General features: G+C 47.1%; 1 protein-coding gene across 1 annotated transcript in view; it reads left to right on the top strand.

Annotated features, from left to right (window-relative positions):
• Window positions 1-22,361, top strand: part of LOC123019445 (cytochrome P450 2J5-like) — a 28,039-nt gene extending 5,678 nt beyond the window's left edge. The window contains exons 3-12 of the mRNA XM_044422335.1: window positions 38-152; window positions 8,538-8,700; window positions 11,724-11,873; window positions 15,765-15,925; window positions 17,165-17,341; window positions 18,175-18,180; window positions 19,255-19,396; window positions 20,471-20,658; window positions 21,404-21,545; window positions 22,171-22,361. Coding sequence (XP_044278270.1) covers window positions 38-152; window positions 8,538-8,700; window positions 11,724-11,873; window positions 15,765-15,925; window positions 17,165-17,341; window positions 18,175-18,180; window positions 19,255-19,396; window positions 20,471-20,658; window positions 21,404-21,545; window positions 22,171-22,361 — 1,435 coding nt within the window. The remainder of the gene's footprint in view (window positions 1-37; window positions 153-8,537; window positions 8,701-11,723; window positions 11,874-15,764; window positions 15,926-17,164; window positions 17,342-18,174; window positions 18,181-19,254; window positions 19,397-20,470; window positions 20,659-21,403; window positions 21,546-22,170) is intronic.
• Window positions 22,362-27,994: the final 5,633 nt, after the last annotated feature.

Here is a 27,994-nt window from a genome sequence, read left to right as displayed (position 1 = left end):
AATCTTTGACTTCTATATTTTCAAACCTGATCCCGCGCTCCCTGAAACGACTCCTTTCCTTAAGGCGCCTCCCCCCTGGACCTCTCAGACTTCCCCTTGTTGGAGGCATGTGGCGGTTTGGGGTCAAGCTCTCTCATGACACCTTCCTTAAGGTATTTCTTTTAAAATCGTTACCTGAGTAGGAGAAAATATGGAGTATTTTCTTAATGTGGCGGCTGTGGATAAAGAATAATTAGAATTTGTTAAATACTGGGGATTTGAAACATGCGGCCATCTTTTTAACAAAACTACAGTTCATTTGAGTGATAATGTGCATTTCGAATGTAATACTGTCCTTTTAAAATGAAATTATACAGACAAGAATAGATAATCAAGTTTTCTCATGATTGCAGATGATAAGTCAATATTTCTTTCCTGCTTGGTTACAGCTGCAGCAGTTCTAATTCTTTGCATTTTAAAAAATCAGCTGTGAAAGAATATTCCAAATCAATGGGTATAATTTATTATTTAACATAAAAGTTAATACGGCCCATTGACTTCTGTGGAGGCAAAAAAGGGGCTTCACTTGGTGGCGCCATGAAAAAAGGACAAAGATTAGCCACCTGTCACTTGCCCTCGAGAGAGATTTGGTGTGTTGGGGGGTGGGGTGAGTGGGTCAGGCACGCAGCTTTGCCAGCTTCCCCAGGGTCCGTGTGGTGGGATTCCGAAGGGGAGACACTGGGAAGAGGCGATGGGAGAGCAGGAGCATCAAGGGGGGACCTTGGCGCTCCATCCAGGATGCTGCAGGCAGCTTCCCTGGCTGACCCTGAGAGCAGACCTGCTTTGGGAGAGACGGGAGGGACCAGGAGAGCCGGTGCCTTGCCTTGTCCCTGGCCCTGGGAGAGGCAAGACACTCAGCCAGAGGGTTTGTGTAGCCCTTGCCAGCTCGCTCTCCCCTTGGGAGCCACTGAAAGGGAAGGCTTGCGGAAAAGTCTCCGGTTCGGGCTCAGCGCTCTTTCCATGAGCAGAGGCTGCTCATTCAGTGTGCTAGAGGCCTCTCTGAATTGCATTGTCTTGATAGCTGAGAAGTGCCAATGAAGCTCTGCATTGGAAAGGAGTGTCTGGTGAGCTGGACCCTGGCCATTTCTTGTGATTGCAGGTATCCTTGTCCCAGTATGGGAAGCTATAATGGCTTTTTGAGACTCAGCAGTACGCTTTGGTGGTCTGTGCAGGTGCTCCCAGTCCGGCCCCCTCTAGGGGTGTTGAAGAACAGCAGTTGTCTTTTTCAGCTGCTGGGTGGGCGTGAGTCACTCCTCAATCACTCCTGACCATTAAATGCAAGAACTCTGATTCAGAAAAGTTTAGGATTCAGGAGCCAGTTGTCTTCTCTGGCTGTCCTTGGCTGGTGGAAGGGATGTCTCTGAATCCATTTTCGGTGTTATATTAATTGATTTGTTCTCAAATTAATTTGTAGGAGATTTGTAGGATACATTTGGTCCCCAAACTAGTTGGGTTGGCTTTGATTTCTATGAATTGAGATCCCACTAAGATGCGTCCCTCCAATCCTGCCTAGTGAGAAGAGAGGTGAGTTTGGGACTTGAGACCCAAACTTTTGGCAGGAAGAGCAGAGTTTCATAACAAGCTTAATTAAATAAGCTTACGAAAACACACTTTCCTGAAAGTAGAAGAGAAAGTCACACTTGCAGGTACCGAAAAGAAGGTAGCTTTGCCATTGTTCTTGAAGAAGGAAATTGCAGCAGATGGGATGAGAAGCACTGCCGGGACCCAGAACCCAAATGAGGTGTGAGAAGCCCTTCTGGTCCTGGGAACAGAGGCAGGACTTCAGGCTTCAGCATGTCTTTGATGTCCAAGGCCTTTTGCTAGCTGCTAGATCATCTGTTAAAAATCATAACAGTAGGATAACTTTCCTGCTGGTCATTAGGGTGCCCCATACCCATTTCCCTCTCAACTAGAGCAGTGCCCCGGAAGATGGTAGATTACCTGATTCTGCTTACTGTTATCCAGGTCATCACTTCTGCTATTTGGCATGTCTTTGTGGTTGTAGTCAGCTGCTAGGCTGCTGGAAATCCTCCCACTCTTTAATTTCCTCTGTTTCCTAGGCTATTCTAAGTTGAGTCCCAGGTTTACTGCTGATACTTGATTTTCCTGCCTCCTCCTCCTCCTCCACTTTTATGCATTAATATCCTGTCTTTCTTCCTCTCGCAAGGAACACAAGATGGGCTACAAGGTTCTCCGTAGTTCTTTGTCTCGAGCAAAGAGATTTTGTCTAGATGCCTGATCAATGCTAAAAGTCAACAGAAGACCATCTTAGCTCAAGAGAGACCTCTATGGCTGAGCCTTTATCTTTTTCCTTTTCAAAGGTGTTGTGCTATCTAAGTCTTTTATGGCACATTTATCCACTCCTTCAAATTGTTAGATTGTTGTTTTCATATTTGACTGCCAGCTGCTTTGAACTTCAGAAAAGCATCTGGGATAGAATTTGGGTTCACATGCCAAGGTGAGGAGCCAGCGCTTATAAGCTTAGTGTGTGGTCCAAACATGGATGTGCTTCCCGGAGGATGGATTTTAGCCCAGGTGCTTGATGTAGCTTTATAAGTCATCCCTGGCTTAGCATATCATCCCAACTCAGATGACGCAACAAGCTCGGGGCTGTCCGAATGGCTACAGAGCTGCTTGGAAAGAAGGGCAAAAATGGACTGCTCTGGCCAGGTGGCTGCGGGGCTCTGAGGACAGTCGCCCAGAGTGTCCAGCTGGGACTTGGGGGTGGCTTCCAGAGGCTCCTTGCCCTGCCACGGCCACTAACTAAAGTGGCTGGAAGCCACAGAGGTCCAGTCCCCTGCCCCCAGTCCAGTGCCCCGCTGCCAATCCTGGGGTGGTGGTGGGGGGATGCTTGGAAGGAGCTGCACTCTGCCCCACTTCCCTGGAACAAGGCTGAGCTAGTGGGGCTCGGTCCCTGTTTGGCAGCAGTACCGGTCCTGACATTAGCAGCAGCAGCAGCAGCCCTTGCTGTGGGTTACGAGGCTGAGTTGTGGGTCAGGGCGAGGCTGGCAGTGAACCAGCTCCCCTCTCCTGCCGATTCTCCCACGGGGTCCCCTAGGATGCCTGTGGAAGACCAAGGGGGAAACATTTGGAGGGCCCTTAGGACACCCCCTCTGCCTGACAGACATGGAGGGCAGGCACAGTGGACGCCTGAGGGTGGGGTGGCTTGCAACCCACCCCTGTTTTAAAGCATTGTGTGAACCTGCCACAGACAGACTTCGCTTCCCACCACAATCCCTCACTTCCTCCCACTGAGGTGCCTTCCTACCGATGTGAAGGTGGAGCAGAAATGGTCACAAAGCAATTAAGAATGGAAGGCTAAGTCAAGGCTTGTATGTGGTGATGGGCATCTCCCTCACTCCTCCATGAAAGGCTTGATTTGGAATTGGCCTTAGCAAGCTAAGTTGTTTTCCCAGAAGAAGGAAAGGGTGTGAGTGTGGATGATTCGGTGTACTCTAACTTGGATATGGTTAACAATGGGAAACTTCACTCGGCCCAGAAGGTGGAGCCCCTTGGAACATGATACACCAAATTCTCGGTTTTGATGTGTCTCTCTCTTAATTTAACAAGGGAAGGAGTTGGCCCATGCGTGTTTTCACAGAAAACCTGCCTGCAAATCCATGAATTCTCCAGCCAGCCTGGGGAATGTGGCCGGACTGGCTGGACACTGCTGGGGGATCAGGATTCTTTCCTGTCTAGACCTGCAGCCCAACGTGTGTCTGACAATAAGGTGAAGTGCAAATCGGGAGCTGAACAGGCACTCAGCACCCACCCACAAGCACCTGGACTTTGCAGCGGCAGCAGGACAGGCGGGGAATTGGAGAGGTTCCCGAGGCCCTTCTTGCCTCAGGCACCTGTTGGAATGCTGCATGACAGTGTGCTAGGCCTCAAACCCTAGGAAAAGTAGGCACATCAGGTGTCCCACCATTCCTAGAGCCATAGGACATGTGGTTTCTATTCAATTTCCCCTCCCCCCCCCCGATTTATATCCTGTCCTTTTCCTACAAAGGGCTCAAGGCAGCTTACATCATTCTCCTCCTCCATCTCATCCCCACAACAACAACCCTGTGAGGTAGGTTGGGCCGAGAGTCTGTGACTGGCCCAAGGTCACCCAGCTGGCTCCATGGCTGAGCGGGGACTCAAACCCAGATCGCCTGAGTTCCAGTCCCATGGTCTTAACCCCGACACCACACTGGCTTGGGTGCCTTGGGAAATGACTTGGGTGCCTTGGGAAAAATCTATTTCCCAGGCTCCCTGGCAACTGAGATGCTGCCACAGAAGCAGTTAATCAGGTGCCAAATTCACATCCAACCACTTCATAATATTCTAGCATTTACTTTGTCTTTTTCACATCTGCCTTGCATAGGGTTTCCGCCTTCATTGAGCCATCCGCCATGACCCCCAGATCACTTTAGTCCTTATGCGCAAGTCAGAAACTCCATACAAAGCAAAATAAAAACGGGTTACCAATGTCATTGAAAACTTTTTGAAAGCTAGCATGTATGCAAATGTCATAGCATTTGTATTTAAGCGATATTTTAAAAATTAATAGTTTTAATGGTTCTTGCAGTTGCTTTTGCTTTGTTTTATTTTGATTCAATCTGATTTATTTGATGTCCTTTATTGTTTACACAGTATTACTGTTTTAATTTGTTATTGGATGTTATGAGAGGTTTTAAATTGTTCTTTTAAACTGCTGTTAGCCATCTGGAGATATTTCTATAAAAGACGGCATACAAAATTAACAACAACATTTAAAATAAAAATAAATGCAGTGTCCCAAGTTCAAGACTCCCAGGCATACAGGTGTTGTATCTGAGAAGGCTATACAAAAGCAGCTCTGAAAATGGACACAGAGTGCTGGCCGCTGGGAGATAATCTGAAAAGGGGCCATCCTGAGCAGGGCCAATTCGTGCTGCAATCTTTTGTTGCAGCCCCAGATGCTTTGCCTGAGACCGAGCAAGGCCCAACCATAGCACAGTTTTCGAGCCAACATCCTACCCAGTGCCTAGAACTGCTAGCTAGGTGGCCTTTCATTATGAGCCTATAAACACCTACTTACATCAACAGCAGTATTAATCCCATTTATTTTTACTCCTCCAGTTTTTCCCCAGGAAGCCTCTAGGCAAGTGGTGCTACCAGGTGTAAGAAGGTCCTGGGCGAGATGCTGTCTGCCATCATCCACTTCTGGGTGGTTGGTCTGTCTGTCTGTCTGTCTGTCTGTCTGTCTGTCTGTCTCAGTTGCTCTCTCTCAATAGCTATCCCTCTCTCCTTTTTGACTCCCTATTTGCTCTCTTTCCCTTTTTGCTTGCTTGCTTGCTTGCTTCCTTCCTTCCAGCTCAGGAATGCTGCAGTCACACCCAGCAACCTGATTTCCCAAGAGGATGCTTGGGCTCAAATGATGCTACCTAGCTGCCCACTGGAGCAATGGAGGTGCCGCACGTACCAGCAGTTTCCTCGTCGGTGTGCCAACCCTCATCTGAAGGGTCCCCCTTTTCAAAAGATGGGAGTGATGACTGTGTCTGGGGGCTCCACGCACTGCAGGGCCCCAGAGCTGCCCCCAGTGGTCTGCGTCTATAGCACCAGGCTCCCCGGGTCAAAACACACTGGGCTTCCTAGAAGTGCTTGTCAGATCTGCCTTGCAGGTCACTGAATCAGGCGGGGCAAGACCAGCACTCGCCTCTCGCCTTCGGGTCTTTCCTTCTGCAATAACCTGTCCATCATCCATCCGTATCACATGCAAAGGTACTGGCTGTATTCACACAACACGACAAAGAACTCTGCGTAGTTACCACCATTTACTGTTCTTTACCATGATCTACCTGACAATCAAGTGGTTTCTACTTTAATGTGGTTTCAATTCTCCCTGCTCGGTCCTCCTACTGTGGGCAGATATCCCATCAGCCACTGCATATGAAATTCAGTCCCAAGGTGCATCACTTCCTGCCTATGCTGCCTGCTTCTTCCTCATTGGCCCGCACATAGACGTTGGATGGCTGGAGTGGCTTCTGCAGTTGCCACTCTTTCCAGAAGACTCTGTGGTAGTTGCATAGCCGGACTATGGAAACCATGATCCTGGATTCAGATAACACAACAAGACATAGTGGTACAGAGTAACCATAGAACAAACCATTCTCTCTTATCATCCTTTCAAAAGGCCAAACATAGCATGGTGAATACCACTGGCTTCAGACAACATGACCAACGAACAGTGGTAAAAACCACAATGGCTTGTTGTGCTGTCTGAACTGAGCTGTTAGGACTAAACCTTGGGGAACATAGTGTAATCCTGAGGTGGCTCAAGCACATGCTAAAAGAGTCAGAGCTACCTTCTTCCTTACCAACCTGTTGGATCTCTGGTCAGCAGAAGACATTCTTTTGGGAGTTCCATATGGACCTATGGCCCCAATGGAGTCTACCAGGAGAAGAGCTTTCAACATGGTGGCTCCATTTCTAAGGAATGCCTTGCCATCAGAGGTCAAGCAAGCACCAACACTTTGTAGAGTCTGGTACCTGCTGAAGATGTCTTTTTTTTGGGGTGGGGTGGGGGAAGCCTTCCTTGAAGACCAGTCGTTATTTCAGTGTTTTTCTGTCTTTAATGCATTGTTCTCGTTCTCTCATTATCTGTTTTGTCCTTTGATTGCTCACTGCTCTGGAATCTGTCTAGGTGTGGGGTGGTCCAGAAATGGTGCAGATAAAGGAAGAATAACAAGCAGTGACAGTCCCTAAGTCAACCATCTCATAAGAACTGAAGGGCTCAGCCTGTGGTCGTCTGACCATGGTGCTCTGACCTCAAAGGCCACCCTGTCCTATCTGCCACAGAAGGAACAGCACTGGCTTCCTCCCCACATACCTTGAAGGGTGGGGGAGTGTTTTGCCAGGAGGCAGGGAGGGGAAAAGGCTGCGGCTTCTGTCCCCCCCTCTGTTCATTAGCTCCCCAGCCTCCTCCCCGGAACTCCCTCTAGATGGAATGCATGGGCCATGGTGCAGAAGGGGCAGAGACTGCCTGTTCCAGGCACTGGATGATGGGAGCCTCTGAGTCCAGCTGCTGCAAAATCCCACACTAGAGACATTCAGAAAGAACCTGGGCAGCCCTCAGAGTGGGATGGTGTAACATGGTGCCTGGCAACAGCAGGGGGTTGGACTCGATGGCCTCCATGGCCTCTTCCAACTCTACTCTTCTATCATTCTATGAATCCTGTGCATGTTTGGATTGAGAAAAGGGCTACAATCTGCATAGGGAATTGTCAGGGGTGAGAACGTCTTTGGCACTGACTGGCTCATTTTCTGGTTTGGGCAGCCACGCTGGGCTCCAACAGCACCTGGCTTGGTTGAGTGAGTGATTGATTGATCTATATCCTGCCTTTTTCCTGCAAAAGGCTCAAGGCAGCTTACATCTCCTCCTCCATCTCATCCTCACAACAACAACCCTGTGAGGAAGGTTGGGCTGAGAGTCTGTGACTGGCCCAAAGTCACCCAGTTGGCTCCATGGCTGAGCGGGGACTCGAACCCAGATCGTCAGAGTCCCAGTCCCATGCTCTTCACCACTACGCCACACTGGTTTATTTATTTATTTATTTTATTTATTAAAACATTTTTATGCCGCCCCATTCGCCGAAGCCTCGGGGCGGCTTACAACATAGATAAAACAGTAAGTTAAAATATCCATATAAAATAATCTTAATTAAAACACACATTATAAAATAAGCCGCCCTGGCCAGATAAAATTCAATTGTATTTAGCATTTAAAATGTTGCTTAAATAAAAAGGTCTTAGCCTGGCGCCGAAAAACAAATAACGACGGCGCCAGGCGGACCTCTCTGGGGAGCGCATTCCATAACTTAGGCGCCACCGCTGAGAAAGCCCTTCTCCGAGTAGCCACCCTCCTAATTTCTCTCACGGGGGGCTCCCGGAGAAGGGCCTCTCCCGCCGATCTCAGGGGGCGACTGGGCAAATATGGATGTAAGCGCTCCTTCAGGTAACCAGGACCCAAGTCGTTTAGGGCTTTATAGGTCATTACCAACACCTTGAATTGGGCCCGGACTTCAATGGGGAGCCAGTGAAGCTGACGGAGAACTGGAGTCATGTGAACATAACGTCCAGTCCCCGTCAGCAGCCTGGCAGCTCTATTCTGAACCAATTGAAGTATCCGGACCGTCTTCAAGGGTAGCCCCACGTAGAGCGCGTTACAGAAGTCAAGACGGGAAGTCACCAGCGCATGAGTCACTGTTGCAAGGCAGTCGTACTCCAGGTAGGGGCGCAGCTGATGAATCAGCCGAAGCTGGAGGAAAGCGCTCCTCGCCGCTGGTTGCCTGGATATTGGTTGAGGGGTGGCTTGGAAAAGCCAGCAAAGAGCAGCAGGCGTGTGTATGTCCTGAGGTGGGGGAGGAGGGGCAAGGGGGAGTAGATCATGTGGGCAGACCCTCACGCATCCATCTGAAGCCATTGCCTGTGTGTGACTCTAAGATTTATCTCCTCTGTTTTGATTCCAATGGCAGCTGGCAAAGCAATATGGAAACCTTTACACGATATGGATTGGGTACAAACCTGCCATCATTCTCTCTGGATTCCGTGCAGTGAAAGAATGCCTGTCCGGCTACGCAGAAGAGTTCGTTGACAGACCTGTGACTCCTTTCCTTGAAATGACAGGGAAAAACAGAGGTGGGCCACTGCGAAGGGTAACTTTCTTGTTATAGTTTTATGCGCCTTTTCTTCTCTTGCAAGGGACTCCAGGTGGCTGACAGAATCCTATTCTCTACTTTATCCTCACAACAACCCTTTGAGGTAGGTTAGGCCAAGAGTCTATGACTGATGCAATGTCATCAGTGAGCTTATGGCTAAGAGGGGTTAAAACCTGGATGTTCTTAGCTTCAGTTCAACTCTCTAACTGCTACACCACACTGGTTCTAGACTGGTTTTTCCCCAGTAGATTGTGGAGACTCTTGAAACAAAAGAGAGCTAGCAATTTCTTCAGCAGGTGAGCACTGGAAACATCAGGTGCAGAAATTGACTTGCATTTACCAGCTCAGTGTGGCTTCAATTTGCAACCCTCCTTTATTTTTTCCACCATTTTTTCCACACCGGGAAAAAAAACCAGCATTAAAAGGATTTTCTCAAAGGAAATATAGAGTAGTTGTACTACCTGGGGAAAGCCGTATAACCTGGGACCTTGAGGTGATCCTGAGAAGAGACTGTCCTGCTACCTTGAAAGAGGCTGGGGACACCTTTTCTGCATAATGAACAGGGTGCAGAAGGCATGGGGGTGAATCCGGGGAAAGAGTTAACTGAAGGCAAGGGCTGCCAGGAAAACATGCCTGCATTTTTGCATTGCTGGGCCTTGTGCCAGAAGTTACTCCATGAGAGAAATCTTAAGAATGGAACTCTTTCCACGTATCGGAAGTCGGTTATAGTTAAGCTGACACACAGACGCATCGTGCCAATCCATTCCCCACTCAGCATCGTAGAAGTGCACACATCTGCTTCATATTAGACTTTAAATCATGCAAATGAGCTGCAGATGCGCAGAGGTTGAATGTTGGCAGCTGTTTTCCAAGGCCTCGGAGAGCAACGTCAATGCCTTCCTTTTCGTGTGCGCATCTGTATCATGATGCAGGGCTTGATCCTGATGCAGCAAAAGAGGGAATCTCCAAAGTGGTGTCTGATCACAGGTAACCCCACTTATGCATCAAGAGTTTGGTTTCAAAAGGTGGCCCTCAGGGGCCCCTACGGTTTCAAAAAGGGAGGTCCATTAAATGATGCATTAGTTCCTCACGCAGGCACCCGATACTTTTCTCAGGAAACTACTCATGTGAGCAAATACATTATGGGAATATGTTGCACCAGTTTGACAGTCGTGGATATCATGGGCAGCTGACTGAGGAAACATAAGCGGATTATGCCTCAGAGGCTCTTGGGGGCTACCACTTTTGGTGTTTGGTGGACATTTCTGTCTGCCAGATTCTTGTCCCACTGGCTTTTTACTTTTTAAGAAGTTTTTTTTTAATAGAAATAATCAATTGGGAGCCAAGAGGGGTTAAGATCAATGAAGTGCTAGCTTGCAAAATTGGCTGTATTGCCTGTGGGTGTGAACTATTTGCTTCCTCTGAAATGAGCATTAAAGCATAAAAAAAATGTGTTTTATATTTTGGAGCTGAGATGTCACTGCCACATTGTACCTGGGCTTTGGGCCAGGTAACTTTTCTGTGGCTCTCTTTGAGTCTAGGAAATTGGTATCTTGTGATCAACAATACCCACCATGGCAGCCATTTTGTGACAGTGCTCCAATACTCTTTGCCATTCCAAATGTGTCCCCTGGCCAACAAGTTTACGGACTCCAGAAACTACCAAAGGGGGAAAAACCAGAGATTCCCACAGAAGACATCTACCAAGTTTACTGAGGATCTGCTTTAGGGATGGGCATCACTGGATTCCCTTGGCCCGGCTCCCTGCAGCCTGGCCCACATTCCTGTGGCCATGGACTCCACGTGGCTCTGAGTGCACCAAGCATCCATGCAGATGCCTTCCAGAAATCGAGCCCACACGAATGCCGAGCACGTGGCCCACATCTCTCTTTCACACAGGAGATCTGAGGCCTTTCTTTGCACGTGCTGAGGAAGAAGGTTGCTGGTTGCACAAGCAGAGTTCTGCAAATGTGTGTAGATTTCCCCTCAGCTCGGCTTGCTTCCTAAGACAGGACTGAGCATGAGAAGGAGTTGAATGACGCAAGCTCAGTCCCAAGAGCCTCGTTGCCACCCTGAAGCTGACATTGCAAACAAATATGGCTGCATCTTATAATACCAGCGTGCATCCCTCTAGGAAAAACCTGTTCGATCAAGTTTCCCGCATGGATGTACTCCCATGTGGACACACTCAGGTGTGAAGGCCATGCACATTGTGCTGCAGGAAATACCTGCGTAACTCCAGCATGTTCCATAGGAATTGTAGCATCTAGAATGCCCTGGGATATTTTTATTTATTTAGGATATTTATATGCTGTCCTTTGCAAAAGCCTCAGGACAGCTTAGAAAGATAAAATACAAGTATCGCCAAACATAAATAAATTATCAGCCCACCCTGGCTGCGGTTAAAATATAACAATAAAAATACAATATTAAAATATTGATCAAATAAAAAGATCTTAACCTGGTGCCGAAAAACATATAATGATGGCGCCAGGCGGACCTCTCTGGGGAGCGCATTCCATAGGCGGGGCGCCACTGCAGAGAAAGCCCTCCTCCAGGTACTCACCATCTTAATATCATTCACAGAGGGTTCCCGGAGAAGGGCCTCTGTTGCTGATCTCGAGGAGCGGGAGGGCATATATGGGCACAAGCGTTCCTTTAGGTATCCAGGTCCCAAGATAGCACATGGATGGTCTGCATTTATGGGATTTCTCTAAACTTCTGTTTCCTGCTTTGTACTAGCACATGTAAAGGAATTTTGAAAGCCAGCCCTGAACTCCTAAGGGTAATTGAAAGTCTTCCTTCACAAGGCACTTCCTGAAATGTGCTTTGCTGGCTGATATCAGAGACGGAGCAGGTTGTTAGAATGATTTTGCTTCAGCCTTGTATTTCTTTGGTTGTGTAAAAATAAGTAGTTCTTGAATGTGCGGGTATGAATTGCACTGCCTTTGCTGATATGTCTTTCACAAGCACTACTTTTTCATTGATCCTTGATGGCCACAGGTATCGTAATTTCCAACGGTCACACCTGGAAGCAGCAGAGAAGGTTTGCTGTAGGCACCATGAGGAAGCTGGGACTGGGGAAGAAAGGCACAGAGAACGAAATCGCAGAAGAAGCCCGTGAGCTTGTGGAGATCTTTACACATGCTAAGGGTATGTGATCACAGGCAGGGCTGCAGAAATTCTTGGGTGAACCACCTAGACAGCTTCAGCTATTGGGCAGTCCAGGAATAAAATCCATCCGTCCATTCGTCATCCTCGTTGCTCTGCTTTTCGTTGCTCACTTCATGCGTATATTAACCAGAAGACTGCATTTCCGTTGTGCTTCAAGCTGCCAGTATTAATTGTATTAATACTGTATTAATATTGTATTAATATGATGCACACAGTCCTCTGGAACTCCAGGTGAATATTTTTCAGAATGTCCAATCCATGGACATCTGACACGGAGGATGTGAGAGGAATCTGCTTTGTGCAGAAAATCCATCAGATTCCCTGGTTTGGCCTTCCTGCACTTGAGTCCACATTGCAATGGGCCAAAGTCTGAGTTTCTGGAAACAGCATCTAGGACTGGTGGGGTATTCCCTGGGAATCGATCACCACGTGTTTCAAGCAGGGCCATTGCTTTGCAAATGCGGAAGAAATTCAGCCACTGAGAGTGGCGGCTGGGGAGAGTTACTGTTTGCATAACCGGGGGTCTGTGGACCTTCGCAGACTTCCCCGTGGCTCCGCTTGCTTTGCAGGACTGGGCTGAGCATAACAGGAAGGCCACAGATTCTGGAGGGGTGGATTCCGAAAGGGTTTGTCCCAACCTTATCCGGCACTGTCAAGGTGCCATGTTAGAAACATAGAAACAGAGCGAGTCAGAAGGGGCCTCCCGGGCCATCTAGTCTGACTTCCAGCACCAGCCGGCTCTGCTCACGACATGCCCACCATGTGGATGTCCAGCCTATCCTTGAACACCTGCACCGATGGGGCCTCAACCACCTCCCAGGGAAGCCCATTCCACACCCTCGGGGTCCTGACTGTCAGGAAGTGCTTCCTGGCATCCAGACAGAACCTGGGTTCCCTGAGCTTTGCTCTGTTGGAGCGCGTCCTGCCTTCCTCTGCAGGGGAGAACAGGTCTCTGCCCATGCTGATCCTGCCTGGTGGAAACTGAAATCGCAGAGTCTGGTAGTGTCAGCACTGATGGCTGCTGGAATGGGTGGTGGCGTGGGGAAAACAGCCTCGTGCACGAAACCTTCTTTGGAGTAGCTGTGATGGTGCTGTTCTCCCCTGAAACAGTGCAATGACTAAAAGTACAATAAAATGAACCCTGTCCTGTTAAATTCCCATGTTAGAATCCAAGAAGGTTTGTGTGTATGCAGAGAGAACAACATGCACTGCCCGTATCCTTGGTGTTTATGAGGGAAGGTGTGAATTCTGGTAAGCTGCTTACCAGAAACACACCGAAAGAAACGTCCACTTACCCTCACCCCTGAAACTGGCGATTGCCTCAGTGGCATATTTGGAGCAGACATCTCTGGCCTCTTGCGCTGTCCTCACCCCTCCATGACTGCTGGATGCACTTTGAAGTGCTTTGCAGTGTAACCTTGATTAAAACGGTTTAGGTTGGGCAGTCTGAGGAATCTATTTGGGGTTGGGAACTGTTGGCTTCCCTGGTTCAGCTGCCCAGACTCCAGCCTGCTTTGCAGGGGCCCGTGTCGCTGGCGAGTGCACCCAGTGGCCGCGGGTGCTGGCTTGGAATCAAGCCCAACGTGCTGCGGAAGCAGTGCCCTTCCTCTGCGCCTGCTGGGAATGGTTGGCCGCAGGACATGGCGCCCGGCAGGAGCGGTTGGGCATGAAGGCTCTTGCCAGGAGTGGCGCCTGGTGAGCGCTCTCTCTGCACTCCTCGTCTGCATCCTGCAGCACTCTTTGGGCAGCTGTGCATGATGGGGAAGGTTGCTGGCTACACAACTTCACGAGCATTGGTGGCCTTTCTTTTTCCATGGACTGGGTTGAGCATGACTGGAAGTCCATGGATGCTAGAAGGATGCTAGATTCCCAAAGGGTTCATTCCAACCCTAGTTTAAACTGAGTCCATTGGATGATCCAGGCTGCCATGTCATCTAGTTTGCCTAGGGGGCATTCAGTGGGGCTGCCCGTTAGCCCAGTGCCTTGGAGGTTTGCGGGCATCCAAGGATGGCTGGAGATGAGTGGTGGAGGTCATCCCCTCCATCCTGAGCCTTACTAGGCAGCTGCTCGTGGCCATTCAGCTGGGGTGCTTTAGAGGTGGGGGAAAGCGGCCTGGAGCAGCATAGTTCATGCCCAGACCACTCCAGGTTCCTCCCCTCCCAGTCCCCTGAAATGCCCCTTTAGCCTCTTCCCTGAGAGTGCTGTTCCGATGGCAAAGCAGCTGACATATTTCTTTGGGGCAGCTGTGATGGGGCAAGGCTGGGAGACTGGCGCTCCAAGCCTATATCTGAGGCCAGAGCTGGGAATCTGAGTGATCCTATGCCCTCCCTACAGCAAGAGCTGGGAGGGCCATAGGACCATTTGATGATTGCCTGAATACAAAAGTAAAATAGCAAGAGATCCTATTGGAGAAGGAAAGAGTGTGAATGTGGCAGGAGCCAGATGGCTTTTTGAGGCAGCCCTTCCTGGGATCATGCACAAGCTGGACTGACGCCTAGTTTCTAGGTTTACATCAGAAGAGAATAGTTCTGTTTTGACAGCTGAGAGCAAGAGTCTGGGCAGCCTGTTAGCTGGGTATGAATCACCGAGGAAAAGAAATACTTAGCAGCTGTTACGAGATGAAACATATAAGGCTGTTTATTAGCTTAGCTTGTCAGTTGTGCAATGGAGCCTTTCTTACTTTATTAATCACCACAACAATGCCAATGATGGCTGCAGTTAGTGCAATAGTTAGGAAGTGTGAAATGAATGTTGTTTCTTTCTGAGAACGAAAGCAGGTGGAATCAGCACCTTTGGCCTTGTGCCAGCGAGTGATATTTTCTCAAGCTCTGTCAATACTTACAGTTGATAGCAATTAATTAGGATGATGCATGCAGTTAACTCTGGGCTGGATTCAAAAGCAAAGTGCCTTCTGGCATTTCTGATTTATGTATGCATTTAATTGAAGGAACTGTCCAATTGGGATTCTTTGTGCGATTCATTTCCTTAGATCGTGCTTGATAGAGATTGACTGATTGTACATATTGATCTCTGTATGGAAGACGGGCTATTTAATTATCTCATTCTTCTGCATAAGGATACCTAGTTGATTACACTACGGTAGCAAGAAATAAATACTGGAGGGATTCAACAAATACAGGACATAAGGAAGGAACTTTAAGGGGATTTGCCTGGGTTCATGGTTTGATGACAATCCTTCCTATTCAGCCCCTGAATGTAGGTTATTCTGTTGTCTCAACTCAGTCCATAGTCAAAAGGGAAGCTGTTCTCTCTTGGTTACTGTATGATGTGTATATTTTAAAAATTAACTAAGGACACAACCCTATGGTCTCCTGACTTCCTATGGAGGGCATAGGATATTTTTGGAGTTCCAGAATTATGTGTCTGTGATCTCAGTGCTGGAACGCCAACAGTGGAGTCTCACCCTCCCCCCCCCCGCATGCCGGCCGCCTCTCCAAGAGCGCAAATGCGTGTGTGCCATGGGTGGAGTGGGGAGTCCGGGGCTGCCTACCTAGGTCAGTTCCTTTCGGTGCTCCAGTTTCCACAAACAAACCCCTCTGGTGCTTTGTTGAGATCAGTGAAAACCGCCGTCTAGATGAAAAGCACATGGTAAAGCAGTTGAAGGCAGGGACCTCTGAGTCCTGCCCTCTGATTCACAGGGCCCTCTGAGTCCTGCGGAGGCTTCCGTGCGTCCAGGATGAGGGCCACCAAATGCTGCCCCAACTCACTCGATACTCAAAAAGAGGTCCTGATGGTGGCTCTTCCCTTTACCCGTCTCACTCTAAAATCCAGCTCTGAACAGACGCAGGATCCAATGTGATCTGGTCTAATGCCAGTGTCACATTAATATTGAGATCTCTCTGCTTTCAGGGCAACCGCTGGACCCTTTGTTACCCATCACGAATTCAGTCTGCAATGTGGTGTGTGCAGTGGCCTTCGGACACCGGTTTTCCTTGGAAGATGAAGAATTCCTGAAATTGATCGATGCTGTTCAGATTGCCGTGACCTTCGGAGGGAGCTTCTTCCACGGAGTGAGTCAGCAAACCTTCCACTTACAGTGCACCAACTGGCTGCAGAAACATAGAAACAGAGCGAGTCAGAAGGGGTCTCCCGGGGCATCTAGTCTGACCCCCGACTCCAGCCGGCTCTGCTCATGACATGCCCACCATGTGCATGTCCAGCCTATCCTAAAAGAGCTGCAAAGGGTTGTTACTTACTGATTCTGGTCATAGCACGTTCTTCAAACCATTCCAGTCTATACGGAGATGGAGCATTTTAAATTGTGCTTGACGAACAAACTTCGTAACCGCTTCACTTCATCGAGGGCCGCAGTGTGGGAGCCGAGGATGACGGAGCCTGAAACGAGGGTCGTGGCTGCATTGCATTGCTAGTACTAGTGCATTATCTAACTTATTTATTTATTTATTTATTTATTTATTTATTTAAAACTTTTGTATGCCGTCCCTTATGCCTTGGCATCTTGGGACAGCTAACAATCCATAAAATTGAAATACAATAAAATCAGAAGTATAAATAACATAATTCAATAAAACTTTACATAAAGGAAAAATCAAAGCGACTGTTCGACACAATTAAAATATTAATTTTTAAAAATAGTGATTAAATAAAAAGATTTTGATCTGGTGCCGAAAAGAATATAAACTCGGGCCAGGCAACTACATCCGGGAAGGCTCACAGGAGCAGGGGGCGTGTCCAGCAGTGCATCATGGGAGCCCAACTTGCACTTCAGCTCTGCAACAGGGACTTTTCTGGGACTGAGATACCTCGTTGAGCAAACACTGCCTAAAGTCTGAGGTGATTGGTCAGGCCAGATACTGCCGCCCTCTTTCTGGCTTCTCTCCCAGCCAATAGGATTCATTATTGGCCCTTTTTGGTACTGCTGGTGGCTGTCAAAATCATGCTGTTTCACTCCACCTTTTAATGAAAAGAGAAGGCTCAGTGCTAGCTAGAGAAAAGACTCAGGGCTCAGGCGGATACCCTGAAAAAATTCACAGATTAGTATATAGCAATGGACATATATTCTGAAGTCTGTGTGTGTGTGTTTTGAGAGGATCCTTCCCCCTAAGGTCACACCTATTTGTCCTTAGGAGACAAGGACCGTTGCGGACCTTACCCCATGCCAAATATCCCCACTCCTCAAAAATTTGCCAAAACATGTTGCTGAGTTAGAAACTCAGCGGTGTCGACTCACAGGCCGTGTTACCAAACTTCTTTGCAGTTGTGACCAGTTGTGTTTTTATTTCCTATAGCTCTATGAAATTTTCCCATTCATCATGAAACATCTCCCCGGGCCTCACAATACAGCGATCTCTGCTATACAGACTGTGATTACATTTGCGAATAAGGAGATTGAAAGACATAAGAAGAATCAAAATATGCATGATCCACAGGATTTCATTGATTTCTATCTACTACAGATGGAAAAGGTAATATCTGCCTTACAGGTGACAACCACTTGTTCCAAAAATCATGACTTCCGATTGATGAATCTATACATTTCACTTTTCTCCCACATCCAATTACTTTACAATCTCAAATTCTTTCTGTGTTGTTTATGAAGACATGTAGAAAGTTTGGTAAGCTTATGGCAGATGGTGAAACCAATTCAATTTTCACTGCTCTGAATCTGCCCAATTCAGTGGAATGGCACTGATATTTCTGCCATGGAGAGAAACTTTCTGTACCCACCTGAGACGAGGCTTCAACAGATGAAGAGGCTGCCAAAACAGAGAGAGGTGGCAACCAAATTCTGTGGCAACACAGTAAAGTTAGACAGGCCAGGACAGAAACCCAGGACTTCAAGAGATACCCACTTAAAACCCCTTGTTGAAATCTGTCTGATTCACTTTCTCCCTTATATTATTACTATTATTTTAAATGCTCAAGTTTGTTCCATTCTGTTTATGAAGAAATTTGAGAATTTTGTTAAAATCTTATACAAACATGACTCAAATAATATCCTCACCAATCTCTTATTGTTCCATCACCTGCTGTGACTGAGCAATGATTTCTGCAGGGCCGCTAAGAAGATTTTGTGAGTCTTTGATGATATTAGCATTCAGGCACATGCAGAACGTCCCTGAATAATCAGCCACAAAAATGGATCATGAATGGCATGGCTTGGAATGCCCAAGGGCGTTGGGATGAATTTTGAAGGGCGGACACTCATCCTAATACCCCCAAGGAGAAGCACAGCAGTTCAGGCTGCCATGTTGATCCATACCAAGAAACCAGTTCCAGCCATTTCCATCTCCATCAGGAGCAGGTCTTTGGTATGGCAAAAGGGTCTTAATTATCCATTCCAGACCAAGTCACCCTAAAATAATTTGCATTACAACAGGGAACAGTCTAAGCTGGCCAGTGGGATTCATTTTCTAACAACTATTGTGAGGATTCTCACCCAGCTTAGAGAGGGCAGTGAATTCTGATGCGGGAGACTTCGGCATTCCTGCTACGGAAGAAGTGCTGGCCAGGGAAGCATGAGGAATCCATTTGGGGCTGCGGCAAATCTCTCAGATTCCTTGGGCCAAATCCCTGGACTCTGCTCTGCTTTGTTATGGTTGTGAGTCTGGGGGGTGTGCCCAGTGTGGGTGCAGCCCTCACCAGGTAACAAACCCCACACAACTGCTGTGCAAGCAGGGTCCCTGTGGTCTTTGAGCCACACTTGAGGTGGCGTTGGGAGCAGAAGAAGGTTGCCTGTTGGGCAACTTCCATTCCAAGAGCATCTGCAGAATTCCTCTCGGCTTGTATGTGTGTGTTTGTGATGTCCTGCAGAAAGTGTGTAACTTCTTGGGTCCCTCACTGATTGCAAGAAATGAAGCAAACTATCACTTTAGCACTAGGAAAAGTCAAGAGTGGGACAGCTTATGGTCTGGTTGGATATAGAACCATAGAAACAGGGCGAGTCAGAAGGGGCTCCTGGGCCATCTAGTCTGACCCCTGGCTCCAGCCGGCTCCGCTCATGACATGCCTCCCATGTGCATGTCCAGCCTCTCCTTGAACACCCTCACCAATGGGGCCTCAACCACCTCCTGTGGAAGCCCATTCTATACCCCCGGGGTCCTGACTGTCAGGAAGTGCTTCCTGGTGTCCAGACTGAACCTGGGTTCCCTGCGCTATGGTTCTGCAATGCTTTGCCTGGGCAAATGTGTGAAGCATGTGGCTGAAATGTCTGTGCATTGATGGCTGCAATGCCTGTTCGTCAGCTACGTCGCTGTTCCAAATGCTAACCTTATTTTCAACAGTGCAGAATTGCTGATACCTTGCGGGGTGCATTGCTCCTAATAGTGAAATGCCTGCAGTAGGAATTAAATTTAACTGTTCTCACTGTCAACAACAGAGCAAGAATGACCCGACTTCCACCTATAATGAAGCCAACCTGGCTCAGTGCATCCTGGACCTCTTTGTGGCAGGAACAGAGACGACCGCCACGACTCTGCAATGGGCACTGCTCCTCTTGATGGCTCACCCAGATGTCCAAGGTGAGGGAGACCTGCCTGGTGGGAGCAAGAACTGTCCTAGATCCCCTAGGAAGCATGTTGATCCTTAGGAGTTCTGAACTGCTCTGTGATTCCATCTGTAACTAATTGCGCAAGTTGACTCAGAAGGAAGCTGGAAAGTATACGATGTGGAAGCTGGTTAGCACTCGGGCAAGGGAAAGAAGGAAGTTTCATTGCTGAACAGGTCCTCTGGGGCCCTGCAGATTTTGATAACCCTCTGCCAGGATGGCACCTGCGAAGGTCCTCCTTAGCAGTGCAGGAAACTCCTATCAGGTTCGGGATATATCCAGATGGGGGTGCCTAGCAGTACTTGGTGGAAGGCACCTTGCAGCTCAATTCTTCCAGGCAATAAGCACTGGGAAACTACGGGAGGATTCTGAGTTTGACCCTTCCTGTGAATCTCCATTACTGGAGCAGGGATATTCAGGTGCTGGAGAAACACAAAGACCATGGAGCAAGGAAGAAGGAAATGGGGACGAAGGGACCCTGCCTTTCAGGCATGTCTGGTTACCAGAAATGAGTCTTACTGAGTGAACCTAGTATCTTTTTTTGCCATATAAGAGGCCTCTCCTACTTCTTTCTCCTTCTTTGAAGTATGAAGGGCGATGCACTTGCATGCAGGAAAGACAGAACTAGGACCAATGGAAAGGTCAATCCAGAGAGTACTCAAAGCTTTGCTAAGTTTCGGTGGCTACACTCCCTTTTTCTTTTGCGTGTTTCTTTTTTCAGCTTTCCAGTAGGTCTCCCGTAAGTGGCCAGGTGCATCGTTTTGACCCTTATGGCCGGAAGAGCTCTTGCACCCTCCTGCTTGAGGGATCCATTGGGCAGCTGGTTGCCAGTTTGTGAATGGGCCAAATCCAGCATGGCATTTCTTTTGTTCTTAAAACTCTGTATTGTTTTTTGCTGCAACAGAGTAACAAGGGTTTCCCCCTGGGAATTGTTATTCAGATTTATTTAATGGAACCATTTATTAATGGAGTGAATGTCTCTTAGTCATTGCCCGCCTTGAGATCGAGTATCCAAAATAAACCCTTTCTCGTCCACCATCTTCCTCAGAAAAGGTCTACAAGGAGATAGAAGATGTATTTGGTTCGTCTCACACCATCTGCTACCAAGATCGGAAGAAATTGCCCTACACCAATGCCGTGATTCATGAGATTCAGCGTGCAAAATATATCTTACTATTTGGGCTTCCCAGGCAAAGTACAGCAGATGTGGGCATGTGTGACTTCCACATCCCAAAGGTATCTAGAATCATTATGGCTATGCAAAAAAGTCCACCTGTGGCCCACCTGCTTTCCAAACAAATGTATTATATCACACAAGGTTTAATTAAGGAGTTGATTTCTATACCACCCAATAGCCAACGCTCTCTACGTGGTTTAGAACAAACTGAATACAATATAAAACACTGACAGCTATATAATCATAAAAAGAGGACTATACAAAATTTAAAGCCAAGTTTATTTATTTGCATGTTATTTTTTAATATAAAATGAAAGCTACAATAGCTTATAGAAATTAAATCCTAAGACCTGTTGAAGCGGCTAAGAAAGCCCCAGTGTAATAGTAAATAATTAAATGCCTTGTGGTAGAGGAACCTGGCACTGAAAAGCAGTAAAGCTGGTGGCAAGCAGGCATCAGTGGGCAGCTTGTTCCATAACTGGAGGCCACCACCGAAAAGGCCCTTCTCCACGTTGCTACCAAATGAGCCTCCCAATCAGAGGCAGGCTCCAGACCATCACCACAGCGTCTGGATAGGTTGTGGCTGGGAGATACGTTCCATTGGTACATCGGTGGTTCCAAGCTGGGTGGTGCTTTTTAGGTTAAAACTCTACAGCATCAGCATTTGTTAAAGAAAGACAGTGGGATTTCTCAGTTCTACAAGCAGGCAGGAGTATAGGAAGGTGGGTGGGCTGTTGGTGCAGTGAATTGAGGGTCCCAGGGAAATACCAGGCACATTCTGAGTCATCTCTTTCTTCCTGGAAGGGATCCATTATTGTTCCAGACCTGCAGTCTGTCCTTCTTGACCCTGTGCATTGGGAGACCCCTCAAGAGTTCAACCCAAATCACTTTTTGGACAAGGATGGGAATTTTGTGAATAGAGAAGAATTTCTTCCATTTGGTGCAGGTACATGAAGAAATTTGCTTATGATTGATATATATTTATTAGATTTATATCCCTCCTGTTTCCCTTCCAAGGAACTCAAGGCAGCTTATAGAAGGAGCACCCCTAAGCCACAAACCTACTCGGCATCAGCTTCAAATGAATGGGGAAGATCAGTGGGGCTCCTCAAAGGGGGCTCTGCTAACCTGCCCCACGCTGCCAATGGACCATTTCTGAGGTTATTGTTTTAGGAAAGCAACAACCCTGTTGTGCGAGTGGAGGGCCCCGTGAGCACAGTGCAACCAGCAGGTGAAGTAGCCCTGTTGGATACTGCTCACTTCAATCAGCTTTCTTCAGACCATTCATGCATCTTACGGATGATGAGAAAGTAGGTTCTTTACTTCTACAGGAGGCCACTCAGCTCCTGCGCCAGGTCCAGCCTCTGGTATCCCTGCATCAAAGCTTGATCCCCGAGAGAGGCCAACCCAGATATTAAAAGGGAGACAGAGAGAGTGCTGAGACTTCGTGGGAGTTTCTGGAGGGCCACTGGGGACTGCCTTGGCGTCTGAACTAGCTGCTGACTGGGAGGGTGCTCTGGATGATAGGCCATGACTAACATGCAGCTTTCCTCTTATTTCCTCCTTCGCAGGAGCTCGTGTGTGTCCAGGGGAGCAGCTGGCGAGGATTGAGCTCTTCATCTTCTTGACCAGCCTGATCAGGACCTTCAGGTTTCAGCTGCCCAAAGGAGTGAAAAAAATCAATAAGAAACCCGTAGTAGGGTTGACCATGCATCCCCATCCTTACAAGATCTGTGTAGTTCCCCGCCACAGTACGTCATAAACCATTAAGCCAAGAGCGGGCCATTCATCAAGTTAACCATTTCTCCTGTTTGTTGTCATGTGCTACCAGGTTGCCTCTGACTTATGGTGACACCATGGTGACACCATGAATATCTTCTCCTAGACAGCCCTGCTCAGCTCTTGCAAACTCCATGTGGCCTCCCTTATGGAACTGATCCATCCCACGGCTGGTCTGCCTCTCCTTCTTCTGCCTTTGACTTTCCTTGCTGTGATGGTCTTCTCCACAGAGTCTGGCCTTCTCATGACATACAACAACTTCACCTTCTGTAACATACAATATGTTGAAGCAGATCTAACCTACTTGATAAACAGTAGTTCAGCCTTGCCTAACAAGTCTAATTCTTGGTCCTTTGCTCTTTTACGTGTGAGTGTTTAGTATTGGTTTCTTGCAGTGCATAAAACTTGGTATTTCTCCTCCCGTGTCTTTCAGAGACTACAAGGGAAACTACTGGGTCAAAAAGAAAGCTCTGGAACTGTAGACAGTGGATTTGGTGGTGTATTCTGGTTGGGTATTGGAAGCACAGTGTTCACTGGGCTGACAATATAAGTTGGTGTATATATACCCACAAGGTGAGAGAAGGTTAGTGTGGTGTCATGGTTAAGAGCGTGGGACTGGAACTCAGGAGATCTGGGCTCCAGTCCCCGCTCAGCCATGGAGACAGCCCCCTGGGTGGCTTTGGGCCAACCCTCAGCCCAACCTACCTCACAGGGTTGTTTTGGGGATAAGATGGAAAGCAGGAGGAGGAGAATAATGTAAGCTACTTTGAGATCTTTGTAAGAAAAAAGCTGGGACATACATCCAATAAACAAACAAATAAATGTGTAATTCCAAAGTAGCATTCAGAGAGTAACCCTAATGTTGCAGAATATTGATAAAACCAGAAATGACACCACATGTGAATGGTGCTTTGATTATTTAGGGTCCCTTTGCAGCTGACCGTTGCTGTTACATGTGCACATAAACGATATGCCCTTGTTTTGGAAGAAAAAGCAGAGAACTGTCTTTTGCTCCTTGAACAAACTTTCTGGCCCAAGTATGCTTTGTTTTACAGACCTGATCGAAGCAAGGGATACTTTAACCTTCATGCCTGAAAACATCCAAGCACTTTAGTAACAAAATGAAATTAAAACCTGTACTGGAAATTGAACATGAGTGGTTTTTGAAAGGGTGGGCTCTATTTTTATTTTTAAATTACAGGTCTAAGATGCAGGGAGTCAAAGCATCTCCTGCATGCCTTTCTTGAGAGAGGCAGCCCTCTTACTCCCTTGCAGGAAAGTAGCGCAATCCTTAGAGTTCAATACATTTAGCATGCAATCCACTTGCCACCGTGGCAGATGCCCTGAACTTGGAGACTCACAAGTGTCCAGTGCAAGGTGTGAGAGGTGTGTTTTCCCTGGACAGCTGCTTTTGGCCCTCTAGATTTAGCACTGGCGAAGGGAGGGAGGGAGGCTGGGGTACCAATTGCAATCAGCCTCGCCTTTCCCTGTCCCCAGGCTCACCCTGTTCTCCTCCTCTGATGCCCAGTTGAGCCCTTGGAGGGCAGCTGGGCATGGTTGCTTCTGCACTGGCTGTGAGGGGCAGGGTGGGGACTCGGCCCTTGGAGTCCCAGTTCCTAGCCCCCAGGCTCCCCTCAGGCCACACCGGGACCCTTGGATTGCAGCTGTACTATTTAATGATTACTGAATGCACACAAATTGTTCCTTGGTCTGGCTGCTGGTTAAGATGATGCACAAACAAGATAACAGGATAATCAAACTCAAAGAGAACATGCCTGTGGCAGCCGGCCAAGCAAACCCTGCAGAACCATCCAACTGCTGCTGTGCGTTAAATTTTCAGGACTGTGCATTGTAAGAGGCCCCTCGGAGAAGGGTTTGGGGGCACGGAGGAGGGTGCAGAGGGAAGAGGACTCCTGCCACCGAGGAAGATGCGTTCCAGTGGGATCTCAGCCTCTTTGCTTCTTCGCTGGGGCATCCTTCCGGTTGCATTGTTGCATCGCACTGCATCCCAACCAGTGTAGTCGAACCGGTGCTTGCGAATCATGCTCATGCAAGCCTTAATGTGCAGCATGAGTTGAAAATTGCACCACCTGTGGGCAAGGTTATCATCTCAGTGACACCGGGCATATTCTTACATTCTGTATTGTTAAATAAAGTGGTCAGTGGGTTCCAATCAAATGAGGTTGCAATGACATTTTATTCCTGTTTGGGCCTCCTCTCCTTGCCCCCTGGAAAACCCCCTAGTTGCAATTCTTTCTTCCTGGCTGCAAAGAAAGGGGAGGGCTCTCTTTCCAGCCCCGTAGTTGTATCTCGGAAAAGTCCTGTAGCCATCTAGACCGGCTAGTGGCCCATAGGGTGTGCTGCTTTGATCTTTGCAGACCTTTGTAAGCCACACTGAAACTCTTCTGGAAGTAAACAGTGGAGTAACAGTGCTAAATAAATGCATTATTCCTTCAGCTCTGCTCCATCCACTGTTACCATTCAGGTTTCATTCCCCAAAAAGTGTTTTATTTTATTTTAGGCTTTTATATACCGTCCTTCACAATTTCATAATGCTGGTTTTATGTTTGGTGAAAGAAAACATTTATTTTGCTGATATATGCAAAAATATAAACAATTCTAATTAATTTTATAATTGGCCTATTTCCTCTCCTCCAATATTTTTGGGGGTTGGGTTGGTTCGGTTGTCTTTATATAGGAGGACACCAGAACTCCAGTACAAGAGAAAGCATGGATGCATTAAAATAGCACCTCTGCCTTGATAACATCCAACATTAGCATTTATGTTGGAATATTCTTTCTATGTCACCCTACGGGACTAGATTAGGATTCCTGTACAATATATAAGGTTACCTGAAGGAGCGCTTACATCCATATACGCCCGCCCGCCCCTTGAGATCTGTGGGAGAGGCCCTTCTCCGGGAACCCTCCGTGAAAGAAATTAGGAGGGTAGGTACTCGGAGGAGGGCTTTCTCTGCAGTGGCGCCCAATCTATGGAATGCGCTCCCCAGAGAGGTCCGCCTGGCGCCGTCGTTATTTGTTTTTCGGCGCCAGGCGAAGACCTTTTTATTTAAGCGGCATTTTAATTGTTAACAGCATTTGCTTATTTATCTGGCCAGGGCGACTTCTTTTATATTGTTATTTGTTGTATTTTAATTTATGTTGTGAGCCGCCCCGAGGCTTCGGTGAATGGGGCGGCATAGAAATGTTTTAATAAATAAATAAATGAATGAATGAATGAAAACAGTAGGAAAACATAACAGGGGTGACAAAATCAAACCTCATTCAGACATACTCTGCAAGCAGAATCATTTCTTTTCTGGTACTTAGCTGTAACAGAGGAACCAAGGATGGAAATGATGTTCCACTGACCCCCAGTCTGCACACAAGTGGTCCATAAGGACACCCTAATCAATAGTTCTCAAGGCTGGGTTGTAGGAAACTCCAGCAGACTTAAACAGGGCCAGCCTCTTGCAGGGCATGCCATCTATCACTGAAGTGAAGACCATTTCATTACCAAAATGAGCTGGGCAACTAGATTGATAAGGATCAAGATAAACGCCATCACCAAAGAATGACTGTAGCAGACCTCCCACTATGTGGTTGACCCCATTACCCAGATAAATGAAGGTGACACAGAGTCATAATTTGCAAGTGTTGACTTCTTTGGCATAATCACAGCCTCCTTCAAAGGGGCAGGAAGAGCTATTCCAATGAAGCGATAATGGCACTTATGATTAGGTTGATTGGTACCCCTTGATAAGCTCACCTGTGGGTTGAACTTCCCCTGTTGGAGATCAATCAGGCTTACAATGTTGGATAGGATCATGACAGGCAGGAACATGCCAAGGACACGGCTGGATGTCTACTGGGCTGAGGATTCTCCAGTGCTGGACCACCCAGACTGGTCTACAACCACAAAAACACAAGGAACCTCTATAAAAAAGAACATGCTTGGTATTCTCTCATCGCATGTGCTGGCGGTGATCAAGAGAATGTATTTTGCCTCTCCCACATGTGGATTTTAGAACCACATGGTGCAAATTACTACTACTACAAGCCCAGAAACTTAAGACTCTGTGGAGCAAAGTTCAAACGATCAAGAATGAACGTTTTCATCTCATATTATAAAATAATAGTTCTAGTAACGTTAGAATTCTTTGCTTAACTTGGAGCACCCTTTAATGTCTGCTGGTAAAAGATACATTAGGTCAACAAGCTTCATAAGGAATAGGAAAAATAATTCTGGTGGGAAACTTACAGAGAAGATTAAAACATGCCACCTTCTGTGGCTTTAACATTTTCAGATGTCTTTCATCTTTCTATAAAATTCTTATTACATCGAATTAAGAAATCGGGGGGGGTCATAAAGGCCCCCAATATGAACATCTTGTCTTAAACATTTTGTTAATGATTCTAAATGAAAATATATTTCATAATCCAAAATTATTCTGTTTTTCAAAACAAACAAATGTTCCCAGAGAATGATTTTTTTTTTTAAGTTCCCTGCCCCTGTTCTTGTTCAATAAGCAACCTTCCCTTCTCTAGTAGCAAGGCTTAAAACTGCCTACGTGTTGCAGAGGGGACTTGAAACATTGCACTGATCTAACCTGATTTGGACATCATCCCTGAATAGTAAGGGGATGATTCTCAGAATCAAAGCTTGAACTCAAGGCATCAGAGGGACCCAATCCCGGCCAATCCTTGCTGGGGTGCTTCTAAACCTACCTGAACTGAGTTCATCAGCAGACTTGGTGCTTTAAACTAGGACCGTCTGTTAAAGCAATTCCTAAATGCCAGATCACAGGAACTAAAGGGACAGATGAGTTTTCTACTCTTTATCGTACAGATAAGATCGGAAACCTAAAATATAGGCAGGTGAGTTATCATGAAGAATTGCTCTTCAATTAAATCTGTAAATAATAATCTAAAAAGCATTTGCATACTTTAATTACATTTTCAAAGATGCTTTATTTAATGCGTTGCATTTCCCTACTTTGGCCAGAGCTCGGAGGATACATTTTCTGGAGCTCAGTCCTGTGGGTCTGTTCCCCACAGACGCAGGCCCCTCTGCCTACCCCAGTCCCTGCCACGAAGATGCAGGCAGGGCAGAAGGAAGACGGAGGAAAGCTTTTCAGTCTGCCTGACTCACCTCCCAATGTGTGGAATGGGAGACCAGAGCGTCAAGGAGGTGTTTTTTGGGTGGTGGTGGGGGAGGGGCTGGCCTGAGAATCCCTCGTCCTCAGAGGCCCCTCCCACTGGCTATACATCTTTTCCCGTTAGTGGTGCAGAGTGAGAGCCAGTGTGGTGTCGTGGTTAAGAGCACGGGACTGGGGCTCAGAGGATCTGGGTTCTAGTCCCCGCTCAGCCATAAAATTGGGAGCAGGAGGAGGAGAATTATTATTATTATTATTATTATTATTATTATTATAACATTTCTATGCCGCCCCTTGCCGAAACCTCGGGGCGGCTTACAACATGATAAAATACATTGAAATACAATAGTACATAATAAATTACCATTAAATATAAAAATACAAAAAATACATTGATTTACAAATATAAAATTAAAATTATCAGTATAAAATAAAAATATAGGAGGAGAAAGAGAAGGAA

This window comes from Varanus komodoensis, unplaced genomic scaffold (assembly GCF_004798865.1).
Source record: "Varanus komodoensis strain SLA01 unplaced genomic scaffold, ASM479886v1 scaffold125, whole genome shotgun sequence".
In the NCBI taxonomy this organism is placed as follows: domain Eukaryota; kingdom Metazoa; phylum Chordata; class Lepidosauria; order Squamata; family Varanidae; genus Varanus; species Varanus komodoensis.
Note: the sequence above shows the minus strand (reverse complement) of the source record. Positions and strands in the feature narration are given on the sequence as shown.